This window comes from Canis lupus, chromosome 1, assembly GCF_003254725.2.
Source record: "Canis lupus dingo isolate Sandy chromosome 1, ASM325472v2, whole genome shotgun sequence".
Taxonomy (NCBI): domain Eukaryota; kingdom Metazoa; phylum Chordata; class Mammalia; order Carnivora; family Canidae; genus Canis; species Canis lupus.
This window is the reverse complement of record NC_064243.1, coordinates 56,778,937-56,800,419: the sequence shown is the minus strand read 5'-3', so window position 1 is coordinate 56,800,419 and position 21,483 is coordinate 56,778,937. Positions and strand designations below refer to the sequence as shown.

Genomic DNA, 21,483 nt, shown 5'->3' with positions numbered 1-21,483 from the left:
TACAAGAGTGCCCAGCACTTAAAAAACATGCAGAGATTATTTACTGAATAGATGAACTAATGTGTCAAGATGTAAACCTTTAACAACTCAGAAAGAACTATACATATAATTATATAACTATATAAATGTAACTACATAAAAAGCAGCAATAAAACTCTTTGCCTACTAGGACAAACCATTTGGAGGTAAAATACACTGCACCATCTGACCCTTACAAGGTTACTCAGGGCGATTATTACAGTTTACTGACAGCTGCCACCATGCCCACTGCCCTCCCAAACCTCCCTCGGGTACAAAGCTCTCACTATATCTGCCCCAGGCTGCAGGTGGCTTGCTGTGTCCTCAATTCTTGCCATGCCCTTGTTAATGTGCTGGCCTACCTCAGATCACACTCTATGTCCTGAGTATACCATTTAGTTTTCCAACAGTCCATAGATGGTTTTCATCCCGGGTTTTTCTCCGGGTTTTTTTCTAAATGCCACCTCAAAACTTTCAGCCCATTTTTCACTGGATTGGACATTTTGCTACTTCTGCCATCCACTCCTGCCCAGACCAGCCAGGCCTCTCTTTCTGCTGGATGGTTGGTTGTCTGGGGCTAGCAAGACTTTTATTAAAGTTGTTCTGTTTTGAAATTTAGGGTGATTCCCTTCATGTCTTCATTTTTAACTGTATTCCCAAAGATGATGATTATTATTTGATGGCTTGGTATAAGGGCTTTATTAGTGCTATTTGTAAATTAAAAAATCTTCCTGTATTAATAACAATTCTTTTAGCTAGAAAATTCAAAAGAATAGGATGCTTTCTAATGAATTTTTTCTCATACACTTATGCCAATCTTATTATTTTGTGCTAAATATCTTATTATGGTGAGTTTTTATGGCTCTATAAAGTGTTATTAGCCAGGAAACAATCTAAGGAAAAGGAAAGCTTTACTAGACTGCTGGAGACTATGATCACTGTGCAGAACACACAAATAACTGCTGGCCACAGTTCTGCAGGCCAAAAACAAGTCTCCTGACAGAAATACCCCAAGTCAGAGCCTGGAACATGGCCAGATAGTTAATAGTTGTGTTGTATGTCCAAGGCCATGTATGCTTAACTGGATGTCTTGGTCAATCAACCATCTCTATTTCATACTGTCTTTAGCATCCTACTCTGGGAACGTTAGTTCTGTTCTCTACATCTCCCTATCTAGGCATACACTTCTCATCTTGACCCTCCCCATTTTACCCAACCTCTGCTCACAACAAGATTCCACCCAGCTATTTCTTTGGGTCCGACCTGATGGCATTATCTTTGTGGAGCTGGATGCTGAAGAAAACTCCTTTTGTACACATCTTATTTTCTAAACTTTCTTCTCATGTATTATCCTAAATGAATGTGGAAGCAATTCCTGAAAATGGGGCAGGGGTGGAAGACCAAGTGTCACTTAGGTTATCTTCCAATCCAAATTAAAGATCTTATAAAGAAATTTTGGCTCTTTCAATGACATCCTCTCCTCTGCTGTGCTCTTTCTGGAAGGCCACACCTCATTCTTCCCAACCTGCAAGCAAAGTGGGGTGAGCCTCTTTGATTCCTGGAACCACCCCTTAGTTCTCTCAGTGATAACTCCTAATACCTTCACTACCTGAAATCACCACTTGCGCATGTACTCTTTTTAACCATCACAGGCAATTTCTATTGTTTGAGGATATTTCTAACTTCCTTAGTGGCTTATAAACCTCAATCACATTTGCCCATTCCTCCTCAATCACAACTATAAACCTGAGAGGCATCAACTTTTCCATCTTACCTCTGCATATATCTTTTCTATCTTACCTCTGCATATATACCTGCTTACTCTTCTCCAATCTACTCTTTTTTTTTTAAAGATTTTATTTATTTATTCATAGAGATGCAGAGAGTCCAATCAACTCTTTAGTAAAATCCTTACCATTGATACTCTGGATTTTTGCCTCTTTCCAAAAGTATTCAATTCTTTCTTTATCACTTATACTTTGGGACAGTAATATATCATCCAAAGTTATAAAGGCTGAAATTACCAAGTGCAAGTATAATGTCCCTAAACTTATCTTAATACCTTTGACTCCAATCCTCAAATGGAAAGAAGTCCCAGAGACTGCCATGTTGGAAAGAAGAAAGAAATGTAAAAGATCCCTTCAGGAGACAGGGACATACTGATATCCCAAGGCTCTCTGTGACATGAGCATCACTGTGGCCCTTCAGAGAATGGTGCAGGTCCAGGCAAAAAGGAGAAAGAAGAGCCAAGGGAAGCTCATTAACGGTTTCTCATACACACCTGCAGATTCCTCCCCTTTTCTATAATTCTTCTGGCACACAATAGTCATAATGTGATAGACTCAAAAGACTTGATTTGGAGTCTGTCATGGGTTGAACTGTGTCTTATAAAAGTCATCATGTAGAAGTCTAAATCCCCAATACCTCAGAACGTGACCGTATTTGGAAACAGGGTTGTTGCAGATATAATTAATTAAGAAAAGGTCATATTGGAGTAGGATAGGCCCCTCATCCAATATGACTGGTATATTTGTAAAAAGAAGAAATTTGGAGACAGACACACAGAGAATGTATCATGTGAATGTAGAGATTGGGTTGAAGTACTGTCAAGCCTAGGAATGCCAAAGATTGAAAGAGACCACCAGAAGCTGGCGGAGGCATGGAATAGATTCCCTTCCTAGCCTTAGAAGGAACCAACCCCATCAACACCTTAGTTCTGGACTTCTAGCCTCTAGAATCGTGAGACAATAAATTTCTGTTGTTTAAGCACCCAGTTAGAGGCACTTTGTTACAGCAGCTCTAGGAAACTAATACAGAGTCCTAGCTCTATAATTTTCTTATTTCTAAAGTAGAAATTGCGAGCACGTGGGTGGCTCAGTTGGTTAAGTATCTGCCTTTGGTTTAGGTCATGATCCCAGAGTCCTGGGATAGAGCCCCTCATGGGGCTCTCTGTTCTCCCTCTCCTCCCCATTCTTGTTCTCTGTTGCTATATCTGTCCCACTTTTTCAAATAAATAAATAAAATCTTTTAAAAAATAGATTATAATTCTTATTGCTTATAGCAATATTGTTTATAACAATAAATATATGTAGTGCTTACCAAGTGCCAGGAACTGTGTTAAGTACTTCACATGGGTTAACTCATTTAATCCTCACCACAGGCCCATAATGTAGATATTAATATCATTCCCTATTTACAGATGAGGAAACTGAGGCATAGGTAGATTAAGTTACCCAAGGTCACACAGACAGTGAAGGAACCAAGAGAGAAACCCATATAGTCTGACCATAGTACCCATGAAACAACTATCTTTATAAACCACAAAATTCCTCACAAATTAAAGAATCACCATTATGATATCATTTTCCTACTCAAGAGCCACTATTCTCACAATAAAATGAACAACTCTCTCATCCAAGAGCTTCTGCAGTCTAACACCTCCTACCTTCATTTTATCACTCATTTTCTCCCTACACAAATTCTCCCTTCACACTTAGCTACTCCTCCTTGCTTGAGCACAACTCTTATTTTTCTCCTTTATTCCCATTGTTACTCTCTCCCATGGGGCTCCTCCTCTGTCCTGCTCCACACCCAACCTCTTATCTTTCTCAAATACAACATTCTATTAAGCCTTCCCTGCCAACTCCATGCTTAAGTGGTCTCCCCCTGTGGCCTCGTACATGCAATGTTCAGTATTCCTTGAGAATTCAGGAATAACGCCAGCCAAGAAGGCGCTTACACCATCCTATAAGATGGCAAGAGAAATGAAACATTTACCCAAACCATTAAAATAAAAAGAAGGATATCTGCATGAGAATGACAAACTACTTCTGAGATTTACAGAAGTTGACACATCTGGCTGGGGTGGAGAAAGAAAGAAGTACTGAGGCAGTGGTGCCTGAATTGGGCCTAAAAATGGGGTAAGAATGTTGATAGCTGGGCGCCTGAGTGGCTCAGTGGTTGAGCGTCTGCCTTTGGCTCAGGTCATGATCCTGGGGTCCTTGGATGGAGTCCTACATTAGGTTCTCTATTGGGAGCCTGCTTTTCCATCTGCCTATGTCTCTGCCTCTCTCAAAATCTTAAAAAAAAAAAAAAAAAAAGAAGAATGTTGCTAGCTTCATTATGTGTTTACTAAAGTACACATTTAGTACTAGTGAAGGTATACTTCCTTTCTCATAGTTAACTGTTTCAGTCCTCTCTGGATCCCAAAGGGATCTGAGGTGAATCTGACCCACTGGGGTAGAAGCTGCTGTAAGGCAGGGGTCTTCTCTTTCCTATACCGATATGCACGCTGATTACAAGCAATCAGACACCTTCAGGAAATACTTGTGGAGAGCCCGGAAAGAACTGATGCAGAGTGAAGGAAGAAAGAAAAGAGAATGATACAGGAGAGAAGTGAATTCCCACGATTTGCCCAAGTTCTCCTCAATCTGGCAGCCACTCTATTTCGCTGCTTCCTGTGCCTTGGCTCAGCTGCCCTGCTTGTGATGTGTTTTTTCCCTTCCCCTTTCTGGCATAAAGTCCTCTGAGACCCAAAGTCCTCTCCTAGCTGGGGGTATTATCTGCCTGGGTAATCCTATGGATCTCCTCTTTCCTGCAATTTTCTACTGCATGCATTCAGCTCTGGTCAGCATTTAGTTGTTCTCATAAAGTTTCATACTTGGTTATCCTTCACCAACCAGATTTTATAGCTCCCCAAGGTTGGAAACCATGTCATATTTATTTTGTATGCTTCCCTTCTTCGCCTCCACACAGACGTCTCTTCAAACACAGAAGTACCTGGCAAATACTTGCTGAATGACTAAATCCTTTCAGTATTTTTATCGCTCAAGTATAATGTTCTTTCATCTAACTCTCCAGGTTCAAAAGTACATTGGAAAAAGTTAAATATCAAAGCATTCATTCCCAAGGAATACAGATTTATCTTTTCTAAAACTTGCAATCACTGAACCAAACTTCAGTGGCTTCACCAAGAAAAAAAGGTGTAAGCACACAAAGAAGGATCTATTATGTAACCGCCCTAACACTGCTAGCTCAATTCAACTTCTTTAGACACAGAATTTATCATTTTATGGCAACTGAGTAGATAAATACTACACGTGCTTCTTCCCCAAGAAAGAGATACTGAATGTGGTCCAACTTAACCTAAAACTTGTAAGACGAAATCCAATAAGTAGAAGTGAAATTGAATTTGTAAAGTTCCCAAGTTCCTAGGGCATATTTTCAAAATACTATTTATTAATTTGAATTTAACATGGAATAATTCTATGCAAGTCACAGTTAAGTCTCAAAATTTTAATGGTGAGGACTTTAGAACCTTAAGATAACATATGGTTAATGTGTGATGAATCCAATCTGAACAATGCTGGTTTCCTTAGGAGAAACAGTGGAGCTTAACATTTTTAAATGTTCATTTATCTAAGTAATCTCTATACCCAATTTGGGGCTCAATCTCAATACCCCAAGATTAAGAGCCACTTGCTCTTCCAACTGAGCCGGCTAGCTACCCCAACAGATTGATTCTTATTTTGCTTTCTATTTCTACTGGGTTATCAATAGAACCGATCGATAGGCTCTAACTTGTGAAGACTTAAAGATAAAGGAGGTTAAGAAGAAATTAAGCTGATCATCAAAGGAGTCAGCAAAAATTATCTTACCTAAGATAACTCTGCAGGTTTTTCAGTGCCTCCAAGAATCAGCTTCCTCTGAGAGGTAATTGTGAAAACATTTCAAAGCTGCTTTAAAACCATGGACTGTAAAACTAAGTTGAGATACTTATTCCAATTGCCTAAGACATTGACTTTTCTGGGCTCTACTTCTTGCCCACTGACATTGGCTGGGAGTGCTTTTCCCAACACTTTGTTATATCAAAATGAACTTGCTTTTAAGATAATTACACCTCAAGTAGTTTAATGTTAATACTGAAAAAACAAAACAAAACACCAAAACCAAAAACCAAAAATCAGAACCATTGTCCTAAAACCACAGAATCAATTCTCTTGGAGAGTCTATCTTCCCAAACAAAAGTGAAACAAAGTTCACATTCTGGTTTTATAAATACCATTATTAATTTTTAATCATAAATACTGCTATAAGAAGTTTGGTAAATGAGAGAAGTTTCCAGACTCCTTCTGACATAGGCAACCTCTGTATTTTGACCACATAACTGATGAATGCCCCATATGTTCCTGTGGCCACTACTGCCAGTCTAGTTATACTATAAAAAATGGAGCAGAAAAAACATAAAAGGTATTACTGAAAAGCCCAAATGGAATACTATAGTCTGGTGCCAAAACCTTTTTTTAAGATTTTCTAGAATAAAAAAAAGAAATGTAGAGAAAAGCGACCTGTTCGGGGAGAGAAAACAGAGTAAGTATAGAGAAAAGGAATTTTCAGATATTATAATGCACACCTGAATTAAAGTTTAAAGGACTCTTACACATGATCAATATTTACCAGTGAGCAAATACTTTGCTCTAATAACAAAAATGCTAAGAAGAAACCATAAAGGCAACTTGAGTTTCAAACACTAAAACTGACCATTTCTTCTATGTTCATATAATTAAATCCTTTTTAATTCCTAAGATTTTCATATCCTGATGAGCCAATGTCATAAAATTAGAACCTGACAAGACATCCCTCCAGGACAGCCTCACTTAAACCTTTCTAAACACAGAAGAACTCCAAGGACTCCTTCAGAAAGCCATTCTAAAGGTTAAAACATTCAGAAAAACTTCCCTGTATTTAGCATAAATCCCTCTTGATGCTCGCTGTAAGTCGATTTCCTCTTCTTTTTCTTCAGGGAAGATGGAAAACAGCTGTTCAACATTCCCTTTCAGGCTACTTTTTCCTTCCTGCCAGGCCCATTCCCCCCAAGGGAGAAGTGTAAACACTGCAGGTGATTCCAAAATGCAGCTGGCCCAAGCCTGATTATCCACAGGGTTGGTGGGTCTGGCCCCATATGTACCTCCTAGGATGATATCATTAAACAGCAAAGGCCCCAAGAAGAGTTCTTCACCAGAATTTATGGAATTCTAGAAATCCATGACTTACAATAGTCTATCCTCAGTAGACTCAAATAACAAAAGCAGTGCTGCTTCAGGAAGAAAGAGTTACAGTCAGAGTTGTAAAAAAGGTAACCAGTTACTGTCCTGCAGCCAGGCCACCTTCACTACCGCTTTACCCAGTGTGTCAGGGTGTTGAGAGTACCTTGGCATAGAACACTTTTAAACTACTTAGTGATTTTTATCATGCGATTCTTGAGATTCTTGTCACTGACGCAACTTTCTGGATGCAAACTAACTTCAGCAATGCAATAACCCTTTCGGTACTTCAATCTAAGGGAGTATTCTATTGGGAAGTGTCAATCTGTAGTCTATTACGTCTGCAAATGAGTAATCCCTGCTGGAATCACAACATAATCTGCAGATTACTACCTTATACACTAAAATTTATAAAACCAATCTAACATTGTTACTTCCTATTTCATGAATTGCTAACAAATATCCCCATTTTTCTTGCAATAGCCATTAGACTCCAACAGTAAAGCCAGTATATGACCTGTGTACTTCATCAATAAAAATATTATAGACTCACAAGTTTGCTAGCCCATTTCCTTTACAAATTCCTTTTAGGAGTTATGAAATGCTGATTCAACTTTGTTGTGGTGTAACATCTGCATGCATTAAGTGCCCATTGCTTAGTAGCTAAGTTTGTTACACGCGAGAAAAATGCAGAAGCCTTGATTTAATCAACAAATACAAATTTACAACTCTAAGGCATCTGTGTATGCAATGAGTATTTCAAATGGAAAAATTTCACTGACAGCTCTTTAACTGATTGTGGACCTATTCAATTTCTACTAGAAGAGCAAAGTATACTAATTTAAACGCACACAGGGAATTTTGCTATGATTACCTATTTTTTTTCACATTAACTGGGGAGGAGAGGCAATATTAATTCCTTAAGTAATAGAAAAAATCTTTAGGCATGCAGACATACACATTCGGTTACAAACTCTCTCTGACCCTTCCTAGGACAAAGCAAATGGACACAACCTACAATGGATATGCCATATACATGTAATTGAGAGTTACCTGCATATATGTCTTCTGTCCTATTTTTAAAACCAGGACCATACTAATCCAATGGCTATAACCATTACCAAATATAAAATGTCAAAACAAACTATGCTTATTATCAGTATGTTTATAGCCTCTACAAAGAGGCAAATTCTGTTCTTTCAGGAATTGTTTACTAACATTTGATGACAACACTTACCAAGTTCATGCTTATGGAATATCCCAAGGGAGTTGAAATAACTAGAAGGAAATCCAGTGGTAATCTTAACACACATTAAAATTCACAGTGTTATTCTGAATTAAGGACTGAACAAACTACTCTATTCGAGAAATAAACAGATGGCCTCAACTGTCTTTTCTTCTCTTGCCAAATTAAAATCATTCCTTTTCCTTCTTTGTGATCTCCAACAGGCTCTGAGAACACTCACTCTGCCTCCTGCAGGTTTATACTCTTCTGGGCATCTAAAAGAGGATCTGGATTCCACACCCTCAACAGGCTGGAGCTTGCCTGGATAGGCAGAAGCAAGCCACACAATTGGTGAAGCACCCAAAGACCTGAAGGCAGCTAATGAAGAACTGAGTGATGAGCCTAGGGCTCTGCAGGAATTCATGAAATTAGAAGAGGCCCCCCACAATGGAATCCTTACAAGGCCCAGAGTGGAAGCAGAGGGAACTGCAGGAAGGGGTTCTTCTATACGGCCAGTTTACAGAAGTCTGGGAAGCACGTAAGTATTTGACAGAGCTGACAGCCCCTGGACAGCAGTGAGTAGTAAAAGGCATCATAAACTACATCTGTAGGAAAATGAAATGTAAGAGTCTTCAATAACATGAACTTGGAGTTGTGAAGGAGAAAAGTAGAAATAAATGTGCAGTGTGGGTTCATCTTGATTTAAGGCAGGCTGCTAATTATTTGTAAAATGACAGACAAGTCAATACCTTCATGGTATTTCCATTTCTGCACCCCTAAAATGAGGATAAGATACCTGCTCTATAGCATTCTCCACTTCCACTGAAATATGCTAAGATATACAAATATTAGATTTGGAAAAAATTTAAAAGTACTAGGCAATTTCAAAATGCAAGTATTCATGTAGCCATATGATCTATCAGGGACTTTCCCCTTACCTTTAATTGTCTAAACACATGAATTTGTAAGCAAGGTTTATTAATCGTAATGGCCCCTATTTACCCCATCCATAATACTTTCCACTAGTTTAAATCTTTTCTGTAACACTTTTCCACCAACAACTAACCTAATCACTCTTCCATATGTGCATAGAAGTTGTGAAACACTAAGCGTAGATGGGTCAGAGCGTAGGACTAAGTTTATTCCTTAACAGAAAGATTTTCTTTAAAGAAAAATTATTTCAAGGGGCACCTGGGTGGTTCAGCAGTTGAACATCTGCCTTTGGCTCAGGTCGTGATCCCAGGGTCCTGGGATCAAGTCCTGCATTGGGCTTCCCATGGGGAGCCTGCTTCTCCCTCTGCCTATGTCTCTGCCTCTCTCTGTGTGTCTCTCATGAGTAAACAAAATTAAAAAAAAAACAATTATTTCAATTAAAAACAGTATACACTTAATGCAGAATTTAATTTTTTAAAGGGGATTTCTTATTAAAATTGGGCCTTAGAGTTGGCAAGACTTTTTGAAATTCATCCATTTCTAATTATCACCGTCACCAAATGGACGCATGGATCAGTGCCTCAGGAGTCTGGGATTTTCATCTCTAGTTCCTATTGTGCCACTAACTCACCAAATGAATTGCATGGGAAAACAATTTTTCTTTTTGGTAGTCTGGTCTTATACACTTGCCTAATTCCCAAGTTGGGCACTGATTCTAGGTTTAGAGAATTTTATTGTGTCATCCAAACATCTGTTGGTAATTGGGTGACCCCCAAATAGAGGAAGATAGTATAATTCCAAGATGAGGAAACCCTCAGGCATCCAGTAACAATTGTCCTGTCCTCTGCTTGGACAGATTATTTCAGAAGGCTGTTGCCCATCGAACCTCACTGAGTACCCTTACCCACTCCTTCAGAATAGTGAGGTCCAGCCCTCTCAGTAAATGAAATACTAATATTCACTATGATGATGAAGTTCTACCACAGGCTCTTCCCCTGCTCCAAGTCCTGTCACAAACACATCCCAGGAAAATAACACTATTTCTCTTTTTTTCTTGGGCAGGGGGAGTGCTGAAAAAAAAAACAGTAAGAATACTTACTACATTTTAGACTCAAACATGCTAATAGTTAAATAATACTTCATATCCACTGGAATGACAAAATGCTAGTCTTTTTACCACTTCTTTACCCATTTGAAAACTTAGATTACTGACATATTGAAACCTAAATTTAAATATTTTGTCCTTTTTTCCTCTCCAATCATTTGCTGCAATCATAATACTGAATGGGAATAACATAGTTTCTTTCACACAGTGTGATCCACGGCAGTAGAAATAAATACCAAAATAATCTACCATAAAGCATATGAAGATACACATAAGTACTATGTACTTGCAGAATGCATTTTCACCTGTGTTTATAAAACACGTTTTCAGAGATTAATCTTTAAAAAGAAGCCCTGAGGAAGGTAGGGCAACACCTGTGAAGTTAAGAACCTTATGGATGACCACCAGGTCCTCTCAAGGCAGCACTGCAAGATCACTGGACCAGCCAGACCACAAATCTCACTGAACACCCGTATTAGCTTATCTGTGGACTAATTTTATAAATACTAAAGTTGATGCTCACACAAATGTTAGTCACTACAATAGTCCTGACCTGATGTGACCAAACTGGTTGACTCGCTACCGGTGTCTTCCACACTAGCCCCTAACCTCAACAGCTTTTACCCAGCAGAAGCAGCAAGATCCTAATAACCCCCATGGTGGCAAAGGCCTATACTGTGTGTGCTGCTGCAAATTTTCCTTTTTGTCCAAATGCTTTCTTTTTGAGAACTCCCTTTTACTTGGTGACTGTACTATCAATACTTATTTTTTTTAAAAACGATTATTTATTCATGAGAGACACAGAGAGGCAGAGACACCAGGCAGAGGGAGAAGCAGGCTCCATGTAGGGAGCCCGATGGGGGGGGACTCGGTACCGGGTCTCCAGGATCATGCCCTGGGCTGAAGGCAGGCACTAAACCACTGAGCCACCGGGGCTGCCCACTATCAATACTTATTAACCTGAATGTAAAAATGCACTTTGCAGGAAAGTGTCTTTATTAACGAAGAATTGATGAAAGTCCTACGGACATGATATACCAATCAATGGGAAATGACACTTCCCAGGCCCAAAGTCTCAGGGGCTTCTTCAAAGCAACTCCAGGAGCACCAGGGCAGTTTCTTATACACCCTTGTCTGTCTCCCCGAATACCAGCATCCCGGTATTGCACTTTTTTGCTGAGGGGGGGGGGTCCCTAGAGGACGGAGGCATGAAACCCCGTCTTTTCTCTGTTTTTTACTAAAATACATCTAATTTACACACTTCATAACACGACTTGTGCCTGTATGGTGACCTTAAAAAAAAAAAAACACATGATAGACAAAGACCCCCGTAATCATGACATTTTTGTGACCCCCTTCCCCTCCCCGTTGTGGCAGTAGCGTCTGAACAGCCCACCAAACGTGGCGCTCTCTCTCTCTCTCTCTCTCTCTCTCACACACACACACACATCATTTCGGAAGTTGTCATTCATGGAGAAATCGTTTCAGAGCTGAAGAAAAGCGAATTCCTGAAAGATTCAATTCTGTGAAGAAAGTGTGTGTGTGTGTGTGTGTGGAACTGTTTTGCAACGAGGACGTCCACTCTCAAATTTAGTGTATCAGTAACGAAAACCAGGACTAACGAAAAGACAAAAATAAATAAATAAACAAATAAACAAATAATTTTTTTTTTTTTAAAGAAGTTGACACGAAGAAGCCTAGAACCTCAGTGTCCTTTCCTGAGCCAAGGAACCGCCGGCAGGCGAGGCTCCCCTCCCGCCCCGGGCCGCGGGGCCGCGGTCAGCCTTCGACGGCAGCCGGCCTCACGGGGGCTGCCGCTGCCTCAGAGGAGCGACGGGGCCCGGGTCGCCACCGCAGCTCGACACGTCGGGCCCCGGCGCGCGCCGCGGACGGGGCTTCCCAGCCCGGGAGTCCAGCGCCCAGCGCCACCGGGAGGGCCGGCCCGGAGCTTCGCCCCAGCTTCGGTGCGGGCGGCCCCCGGGGCGGCGGGGCGCGGCGGGGCGGGGGGGGCTCGGCGGGTGCGCGGGCAGCGGGAGCCCCAGCTCCCGGGGCGGGAGGAGGCCCCGCACGCCCCGCGCCCCGCGCGCCCCGGGACGTGGCTCTGCGCCTCCCGCCGGCGCCCCGCGACCCGCCCGCGACCCCGGAAGAGAGCTGCGCCGCGCGCCCCCCGGCTTACCGCTCCCCGCCGCGGCTTGGTCCTCGCCTCCCCGGCCTGGGCGCGGGCTCCGGGGCCCCCTCGGTCGCGGCCGCCTCGGTCCAGGGCGCCCGGGCCTCCCCTGCCCCCGCCTCAGCCCGCGGCGCCCTCGGAGCCGAGGCCTCAGGGCGCCCGCCGCGCCTCGGGATGCGCCGCTGCAGCCTCGGGCGGCGCTGCTGCGAGCCGGGCGGGCGGGTGAGTGTGGGGCGGAGGGCGCGGAGGGGCGGAGGGGGCGGAGGGGGCGGAGGGGCGGAGGGGCGGGCCGCGGCGGAAACCGCAACGTCACCGGGGGGGGGGGAGGAGGAGGGGGAAGCGGGGACCCCCCCGCGGCGGGACCGCGACCTCCCCCCTCCGCTGGGGCGCGCCCCCCGCCCCTCGCACCCCTGCCTCGCCAGGCCTCTCGCGCCCCAAGTTGCTTCAGCTTCCGAGCGACCCCACAGGCTTCGGGGTCGACTGTGAAGCGACGGAGGTCGGGAGGCCCCGGGGGAGGAAAGCCGCGCGGCCCTCGCCCTCCCCGCCGTACTCACCCCTCCTCTGCTCCCGCGTGTTCTACTCTGAGGGAGAAGGGAGGACATCACCGCCTTGGAAGCTGCCCTCCCTTCCACTGCGCTGACGGGATCGCTAAACCCAAAAGCCAACTCCACGGATTTTAACCATCCAAGGTAAAGGGGGTCCCGGACCGAGCATTTGATGGACGCGGCCTTCGAGAGGAAATTTCCTCCACCGTGTCTCCTAGGCCCCTTGCGGGCGGGGGGCGGGGGGGTGGAGGGTGAGGCAGGAGGAGGGAGAGGAGACGGACCTCGGATCCTCAGAGGTTTTCAGGTGGAGGATTTGCAACCTTAGTAGTCACAACCCCTTTGGAGAAGTTTCCTCCCATTTCTTATTTTTTAAAAAAGATTTCTATTTATTTATTCACGAGAGACACAGAGAAAGAGAGAGAGAGGCAGAGACACAGGCAGAGGGAGATGCAAGCTCCATGCAGGGAGCTCCAAGTGGGCCTCGAACCCGGGTCTCCAGGGTCACGCCCTGGGCTGTAGGCGGCGCCAAACCGCTGAGCCACCCGGCTGCCCCGGCCCATGTCTTAAAGTAGCCCCCCTGCAGGCAGCTTGGTCCAGCCTGACTCCAGGGAGATGTCCTCTAGGACCAGGCCATCACATCCTCCAACCTCGGTGTTAGGGTGTAATCGAACCTACCAGAGCTAGAAGTACAAAAGTGACAGATGTTTAATCCAATTCCTTAGAACTGGAGATGTTTTACCAGAGAGCAGTATTTTTCTTCGTTTACCTCAAAGTGCTTTGCTGGAATTCTAAAGGGCCACCTCCAACCCGTTTCCCCTGTCCTCACAGGTTCTCAAGACCTTCCACATTAGGCCACATTAGGAAAAACTCTTGGTCTTTTAGGCTTCTCTTAAAAAAAAAAAAAAAAAAAATGCCTCTGAAGAGAGATTCCTTACAAACAGCTCAAGAGGAAGTGGTTTTATTAAATTTTTTAAATGTTCACTCAGGTAAACCACTGATTTGCATAAACTTCCAGAAGTTATTTTTTTTTTTTTCTAAGATGCTATTTATTTATTCATGAGAGACACGGAGAGAGAGGCAGAGAGAGAAGCAGGTTCCCTGACAGGAGCCTGATGTGGGACTTGATCCCAGGACCCCAGGATCATGACTACTGAGTCACTCAGGTGCCCCAAACTTCCAGAAGTTTTAAAGGTGACCTGTGGAGCAGGAGAGAATGGGCTCTCTAATTGAGAACTGATTTAATCTGGTTTGAATCCTTATTTTGATAAGGATAAACCAACTACAGATCTTAGTTCCATCATCTGTAATGTAGAGATACAGTACCTCCATTGAATGGTTATACATGGTTATACAATACAAATAGCTAATATTTGAGTTACTACAGGCCAGACACTGTGCTAAGGGATTTATATGTATTAATTCAATTATTAGAGAGGGTAAATTGTGAAAGTGCTTAGCTGTAGAAGGCAATCCAGAAGTCTTCATTTCCTTTGATCTTCTTGAATTTGGAAGACACCTTAGAAAAAGCATCTGGTTTGATTTATTTAGTTTCTCAACAAGTAGTCATCTAGCCCAGTGACTTTCCAACCTAGAACAGTAAGTCAGCAGCAGGGCTTTGATAAAATACTTTTTAATGAGGGCCCCACACCAGACTGATAAATCAGAATCTCTAGGGCTAGAGTCTCAAGCTTCAGCATTTAAAACTCTCTTCCCAGGTGATCATAATATGCAACCAGGATTTAGAGCTCTTCAAAGGTGACAGTACCCATTGTCATTTGCTCCCCTTATCCCCAGTTTTGCCTTCAATTGATCTAGAATCTGCTTTTGGATAACATCTACCTCTTGCAAAGGCCCCCCGTGCAACAGGCCTCAAATATCAGCAACTTTGACCTCTGGAAGCATCTGGCACCTTGATTCCACAGAAGAGTACTTCAGTTTGGCTGGGTACCTACCAACTCCATCAAGCTTCTCTTCATTCCTTTCTGAAAACTTCTCGGAAGGCAGTTTCCTTTGCCACTGTCCCTTTCAAAATCTGACCCCAATAATAAATTCAAGGTTTCATCCAAAGAACACAGGGTAAAAAGATTAAAAAGATATTTAATGGCTTTGTTCTAATTAGTGTATTTCCTCAAGTAAATCCTATGAGTTATTATGGCAGCAGTATTACCCTGATGACTCCGGATTATATTCTCCTAAAACTCTGAAGTAGTCAAGGTTTTTTACAGTTGCTCTCCAACACACCTTCCCCAGCCTACTCATTCTAGTTAGTGTTCATTCCTTAACGTGTGATTCTATGAAGTTTGATTGTGCTAAGTCAGGCTTCTTCTTTTAGCTCTTTGACATGTTGAATAACACTGATGTAATTAATTGAGTAATTCTACCTCCCAATTTTATGTCTTCTGCAAATTTGGTCTGTATGCCATGTCATCATTCAAGTCCTCATTCTCAGGCACTTTCCACTGCCAACTGACACTGAATTAACACGCCATTGATGAATATTCTCATCAATGGAGGACCCACGTGTTACTTAGTCATATTTTCTTTTCTTGTACCAGAACAGCAGCTACAGTGCATGTGTGCTTGGCATCTTTGTGGATATTAGAAAAAATTACCCACCCATACCCAGGCCAAGGATTAGGAAAACGCCACTTCTTCCTCCCAGATACAGCTTAAACAACAAATGTGTCTATGAGATGTCCTTGTTCTACTGGTGTAGCAACATGGTCAAAAAAAGGAAATGACTACTTAGAGAATTCTTGTTAACGTCTGGATTTCTTCCTTTTCTAAGTACCCAGATACTACTGTAAGAATAGGTTTATTAATTTTGCTCAGGATCTGTAAAAAGTCCCTTGTCTTGCTTTCCGGAGTCTAGCTGCTGCTTTTTTGAAAATTGGAACTCTACTTACTTGTCCACCTCTGGTCTTTTAGTGTTCACCTCTCTCTGTGCTGATTTGAGATGAAAGTTCTTATTTGCAAACTCTCCTTGCTGAGATGTAACTTTTGTAGACCAGAGGAGTTAAGCTTTAGAGAGCTAGTTTATTTTCTTGCAAATTCTTCACCTAAGTTTGCAATTAGCTCTCACACAAAGTTCATTGGACGCTTTCAGTTGAAGGGTTATTTTTTTTTTTGTGATAAAGGAAGAAAAAAAGGAATGAGTTCTGCTTGTCGTCTGTGTCAAATAGGAGCATCCCTTCTATGTTCTTTTTGTCTGAACAAAACAAAAAATATATAAACAAACTATCCATATATTGTTGTCCTTATAGTTTATTCTTGGCTCTAGCCTAATGGACCCCATTTATAGGGCTGTTAAAAGTGCATGGTTTCTGTTCTCTTGTTTAATTCATTAAACTCAAATTTGCCCTTTAGGTTTTACTAACCAGCCAGCTGGTCCATGACTGTACAACTGTCTCAGTTCTTGAAATACTTTTTTTCTTTTTCTCCCTCAGGCCAAATTAGTCTATTTGTAAAACTGCTTTACCTTACACCTAAAAGATTCATCCTTGAGTCACTGAAGAGGTATGATCACCTTGGTTTGCTTAAGCCCAGTTGCACTTGAAGTGTTCTTAGTAGTAGTCTTCAGTTTCCCTTCCATTTCTGAGCATCCAGTCCTGGCCAGACATCTACCCCAGGCTTCTCCAACCCCCCTGACTCAGACCCGCAGCCTCCCTGACTTGTCCAGTGCCAACCTGCCCCTCTCCATTGCCCAGACTGTTCTGTTGCTACTGCTTCATCTCCAGATGACTCAAGCTTCCTGAACCTAGTTTTCATCATTAAAACAAAACAAAACAAAACATTTACCTATATTATTAATCATAATTGAATTCTAACCTCTCCATCCTCATTCACAATTTAAGGCTCTTCTATAGAATTCTTCGTCAGGTACATATTTCCTGGCCTCACCATCTTCTAACAGGTCAAGTATGCTAGGCAATTCCATATGTGTCTCATTTAATCCTCACAGGTACTGATGTCGGCATTATTACTATGTTCATTTGACTGGAAACAGGCTCAGATAGTTGAAGTGGATTTTCCAAGGTATAAATGGCTCAGACTACATGACATAAACGTAACATAAGGTTAATGTTTTCTGGTATTGGATCCAGGCTCTTTCCCTGAAATCACTTGGTCTGTACTAACTTCATATCTAAAATCCCACTTTCAGTTTGAGAGTCCTCAGGTGAATTATTCTCTATTCTCAATTGATTTTTGAAACAGATGATTTTTATATCACTTACTGATTTATTTTAAACTACCCAAGGTGGGGGTGCTTGGGTGGCTCAATGGGTTAAACGTTCGACTCTTGATTTCAGCTTCAGATCATGATCTCAGTATTGTGAGATGGAGCCCTGTGTCTGGCTCAGTGCTGAGAGGGGAGCCTGCTTAAGATTCTCTCTCTCCCTCTACCTTTGCCCCTTCCCTCTCTTTCCCTCTCTTGAAAAAAAAAAAAATAAATAAATAAAAGTAAAATAAACTACCCAAGGTGTCCCATATACCTACCAAGTTACAGCACTATTCTCCGAAATTAAGCAAATGATTATAGATATATGCAACATGAATGACTGATATTATTTATTCTTTTGAGTCATGGAAAGAACCAAAAGTAGTTTAAGCATATTGCATATTCACATTAATATTTTTCTTAAATGTGGCTTTTGAGAACTGTCAACATCACTGAGGAGTTTAGAAATGGATGTTCATTGAGGCTTGATTTAGTTAGTGATTCCTCATAAACAGGTGCTTGGACAGTTCTTAATCCTCTCCACTTTTTACCAAAGTCTGGCTTCTTCCAGGAAAGTACAATTAAGAAAGAATTGCCTTAAGAAGATTCTGAGGTCAGGGATGCCTGGGTGGCTCAGTTGGTCAAGCGTCTACCTTCAGCTCAAGTCATGATCCCGGGGTTCTAGGATCAAGCCCCGTGTTGGGCTCCCTGCTCAGTGGGAAGCCTGCTTCTCCCTCTCCCTCTGTCCCCTGCTTGTGTTCTCTCTCTCTCTTGCTCTCTATCTCAAATAAATAAATACAATCATAAAAAAAGAGATTCCTAGGACTAGTTCATGGTCCCGGAATCTGATTGCCCAACGTCCATGTGCTATTATAGTGTGTTATTCCAAGAAATAACCCAACTTCTGTCTTCATGCACTCTACCTGCTCACAATGCTGCTGAAAGTAGTTGAGATTAGGCCAGGTTTGTATTAGTTTGGAAGCCAAACCTTATGGAATTTTATGCTAAAATATTCAGGAGGATAAGGAGTTGCTTTGGCAATATTCTGTAGTAGTAATTCTAACCCCATATTAGCATCACCTGGGGGAGTACCTAAAACACAACAATGCTCAGGCTCACTCTTAGAAATTCTGATTTAATTCTTTCTAGGATGAAGCCTTGGCATCCCATATGTTGTTAAAGATACCAGATGGTTCCAGTGTTAAGCCAAAGTTAGAACCAATGCTCCATAGCATTAGAACAATCCAGGGAGCTTTTAGAGCTTCTGATGGCCAGGTTGTATCCTATGCCAATCAAAGCATACTGACTGAGGTGTTTAAAGCCCTGTGATTCCAATATACAGAATGTTCAAAAACCGCCATTCTGTAAAAGTGTTACTAAATGGGCATTTGAACCAAATGAAGCATTAGATTTAGATAATATGTTAATTTACCATGTTTGTACTGGCCTAATGATTATGTACAATATTGTGAAGGTTGCTTTTCATTTACACTGGTTCACTAATATATTTATTTCTGAGTACTATTGCTGGATACGCATTTTGGGGAAGTAATACTTGATTTTAGTTTTGGCTGAACTAGTGAAGTTGTTTCAGTAGTTAATGTTTCACTTCAAATTTCTGCTGCCCAAGTATTATAAATAATAATTTTCAATGAAACATTTAACAGCTAGGCCATTCAGGACTTTTTCTTCTGCCAATGAGATTAACTGTATTAAGCAAGGAAAATCATGGTGGTTTTGGATTGATGGTGTCTTTCAGATGATCTTTTGGATGATAGGAATAATTGCCAGTTTGCTGATGTTAAACCTAAGTATGTAACCCAATGACAGTTTTCTATACATTTTTGTAACTTAGCTCCAAAGAATACAGATTGTTTCTTCTATCTTCCAGATTTTATAGTTTTTATAAATAATTCCATTTTGGGGTGGCTATTTTTGCTCTTCATGGCCAAGTGGAAAATACTGTTTTTTTTTTTTAAATGCTAAAAAGAAAAAAAAAGGCTAGAACAGCAAAATTTAAAAACCCAACTACAGTCTAAGAGCAAAACAGCTTTCTTAGATGCACTTATCATCTATGCAAAAAAGAAGAAAGAAGAAATCTTGGAATAATCATATCCTAACCCTTTCATTTTCCAAAGAAACTGAGGTTAATATAGGTGGTGATTGCCAGTTCCTGCTGCTAATTACTGGTAGAAATGGGAAAAGAAGTCAGGCCTCTGGGTCCTACCTACATGTTCTTTTTCCCACTTCTCCATGCTGCATCATTGGCCAAAAAAATATAACTTCTCCTTTTCAGGTTCTCATATTTTATATGAACTGTGACAATTTATTTAAAAATGTAAACTTGCATTCTTTCCATTAACAAAATTATCAAATTATCAACACATAAGGAAAAGTAAGCTTTATTTTTGGAAGAAATCAAATACCTACTCAAAATGTAAATTGATAGCACCCTCATTTAGCATTGCTAAGCCCGATGATGTATGCTACATATAATTTTCCACTGATATATGGGCAAAGTATGCTCCTCAATACATACTTAGCAATTGCCACCTAAGCAAGGTCCTGTCCTTGAGGTGAAATCCTCAATAAGCTTTTACCTTCCTGAGTCATTTATTCTCATTAGACCTGGGATTTTTTAAGACATTCTAAAGTTTTAACAGATTTTTACATTTTTATTGCATAAATCAATTTTCTATGTTTCCTGCTACTTACAAGAAGAATAATGCTAGTGGCAATGTTTCTACTCATAGTGGGCACGTTACTATTACAGGGTGAAGATTGGCCACATGCACGCACATATATACATATAAATGTGTGTATATATATATATAAAATCTCACTTTATGATTAATCATTAAACATGTCACAACAAATAGCAACTATTATGGAGCAGACATAGAACACAGAATACAACATTCTTGGGATTGTACTACAATGAAAAAGCCACTTAAAGTGAATCTACCTGAATTAAACAAATAAATGTTTTGAGGGGAAATGAATGGGTCAATCTTGGAAATGGAGAATGTTGGGTTCTAGGACTAAATCTTTCACATACCAGCGTGTGGCCCCAGAAGAAATTTTTTACTATTCCTAAAAATCAGGAAAATTCAGCAATAGCATACATGTTAACTAGAGCAAACCACTTAACCTCCTTGAGTTTCAGTGTCCTTAGCTATTAATTGAAGCAATTGGCCTTGGTCCGTGGTTCTCAGTCCAGGTTAAACATCAGCATCACCCGGGAAACATTAAAAAATAATGATGCCCTGCACTACCCTAAAATTGAAACAGAATTCCTGGGGGATGTGGCTTCAGCTAGTGTACTCAGAATGCGGTCTATGGACCACCAGCATCAGCATTACTTGGTCTATTACTCAGCTTGGGCGGCCACAACAAAATACCATACCACTGTGTATCTTACACAACAGAAATTTATTTCTCACAGTGAGGGAGGCTCAAAAGTCCAAGATCAAGGTGCTTGGCAAATTTAGTTTCTGGGGGAGCTCTCTTCCTGTTTTCTCACTATGTCCTCACATGGCCTTTCCTTGCTGCATGCATGTGTAGAAAGTGAGGGATCTTTCTCCCTTCTTCTCCTAAAGCCACCAGTCCTACTTGGGTTTATGATGAGATTATGACCCTTATGGCCTTAAGTAACTTTACCTCCTAAAAGTCCTATCTTTAACATACGAATGGTGTGTGTGTGTGTGGGGTGGGGGGAGGGTTTCAGTTCAGTCCATATCATTTGGGATTTTGAAACCCTTCAGACCTAAGCCCAGATGTATTGAATTAGATCCTCTGGGAGTAACGACCAAGAATCTATGTTGTAATAAATTCTAAAGGTGATTCTTATATGCACAAATTTGAGGATCACCGTGGCTTAGGCCACTTTTTGTTACACTAGGTTGCACATTGAATTACCTGGGATATTTTCAAACCTTTGATGCCTGGGGTCCAATGCCAGAGGTTTCCATTTGTTACCAGGATGCTCATGGTAAGCCAAGTTTTAAAGCTCTGGAGGTAAATCCAATCTGAGGAACACTGGTGTAGACCACTAAGAGTCTTTCCGTCCTAGAACAGTATGGACTTTAGACATGTTTTTAAAACATTTTTTATTTATGTATTTGAGGGAGAGGAAGCGAGGGAGAGAACATAAATGGAGAGGGAGGGGTGGAGAGAGAGGGAGAAACAAGGCTCCTTCCCAGGACACTGGGATCATAACCTGAGCCAA

The 21,483-nt window shown here is 41.5% G+C and overlaps 3 protein-coding genes across 33 annotated transcripts in view; 2 read left to right on the top strand and 1 right to left on the bottom strand.

Moving 5' to 3' along the window:
• DSE (dermatan sulfate epimerase) overlaps positions 1-13,944 on the bottom strand; it is an 81,069-nt gene extending 67,125 nt beyond the window's left edge. Inside the window, exon 1 of one of the 3 annotated variants that reach the window (XM_035710346.2) lies at positions 13,803-13,944. The gene's annotated coding sequence lies outside the window, so the exon portion shown is untranslated. Of the gene's footprint in view, positions 1-12,500; positions 12,686-13,045; positions 13,186-13,802 lie in introns of those variants that run through there. The other 2 variants (XM_025422794.3, XM_025422795.3) reach the window with 2 other exon arrangements.
• On the top strand, positions 8,734-13,897 carry LOC125752382 (translation initiation factor IF-2-like). The gene is made up of 3 exons (XM_049093327.1): positions 8,734-8,824; positions 12,004-12,713; positions 13,865-13,897. The coding sequence occupies exons 1-3, from the start codon at positions 8,734-8,736 to the stop codon at positions 13,895-13,897; spliced, it is 834 nt and encodes a 277-aa protein (XP_048949284.1).
• The window catches only part of WDR27 (WD repeat domain 27), a 215,322-nt gene continuing 206,878 nt past the window's right edge, over positions 13,040-21,483 (top strand). For 14 of the 29 annotated variants that reach the window (XR_007413166.1, XR_007413165.1, XR_007413157.1 and 11 more), the window contains exon 1: positions 21,231-21,246. Coding sequence is in view for 14 of the 29 variants with exons in the window: in XM_049114652.1 (XP_048970609.1) it covers positions 21,238-21,246 (9 nt within the window). In the remaining 15 variants the exon portion in view is untranslated. Of the gene's footprint in view, positions 13,181-21,136; positions 21,247-21,483 lie in introns of those variants that run through there. The other 15 variants (XM_049114656.1, XM_049114681.1, XM_049114675.1 and 12 more) reach the window with 8 other exon arrangements.

What these genes read in the sequence shown, in the direction of transcription:
- LOC125752382 (XM_049093327.1), top strand. Translation starts at nt 8,734, where the DNA reads ATGGAATCCTTACAAGGCCCAGAGTGGAAGCAGAGGGAACTGCAGGAA. An exon ending in TACAGAAGTCTGGGAAGCAC is followed by an intron (nt 8,825 to 12,003) that starts GTAAGTATTTGA and finishes TTTTTTTTAAAG; the next exon opens with AAGTTGACACGAAGAAGCCT. An exon ending in GCTGCGAGCCGGGCGGGCGG is followed by an intron (nt 12,714 to 13,864) that starts GTGAGTGTGGGG and finishes CTGTCCTCACAG; the next exon opens with GTTCTCAAGACCTTCCACAT.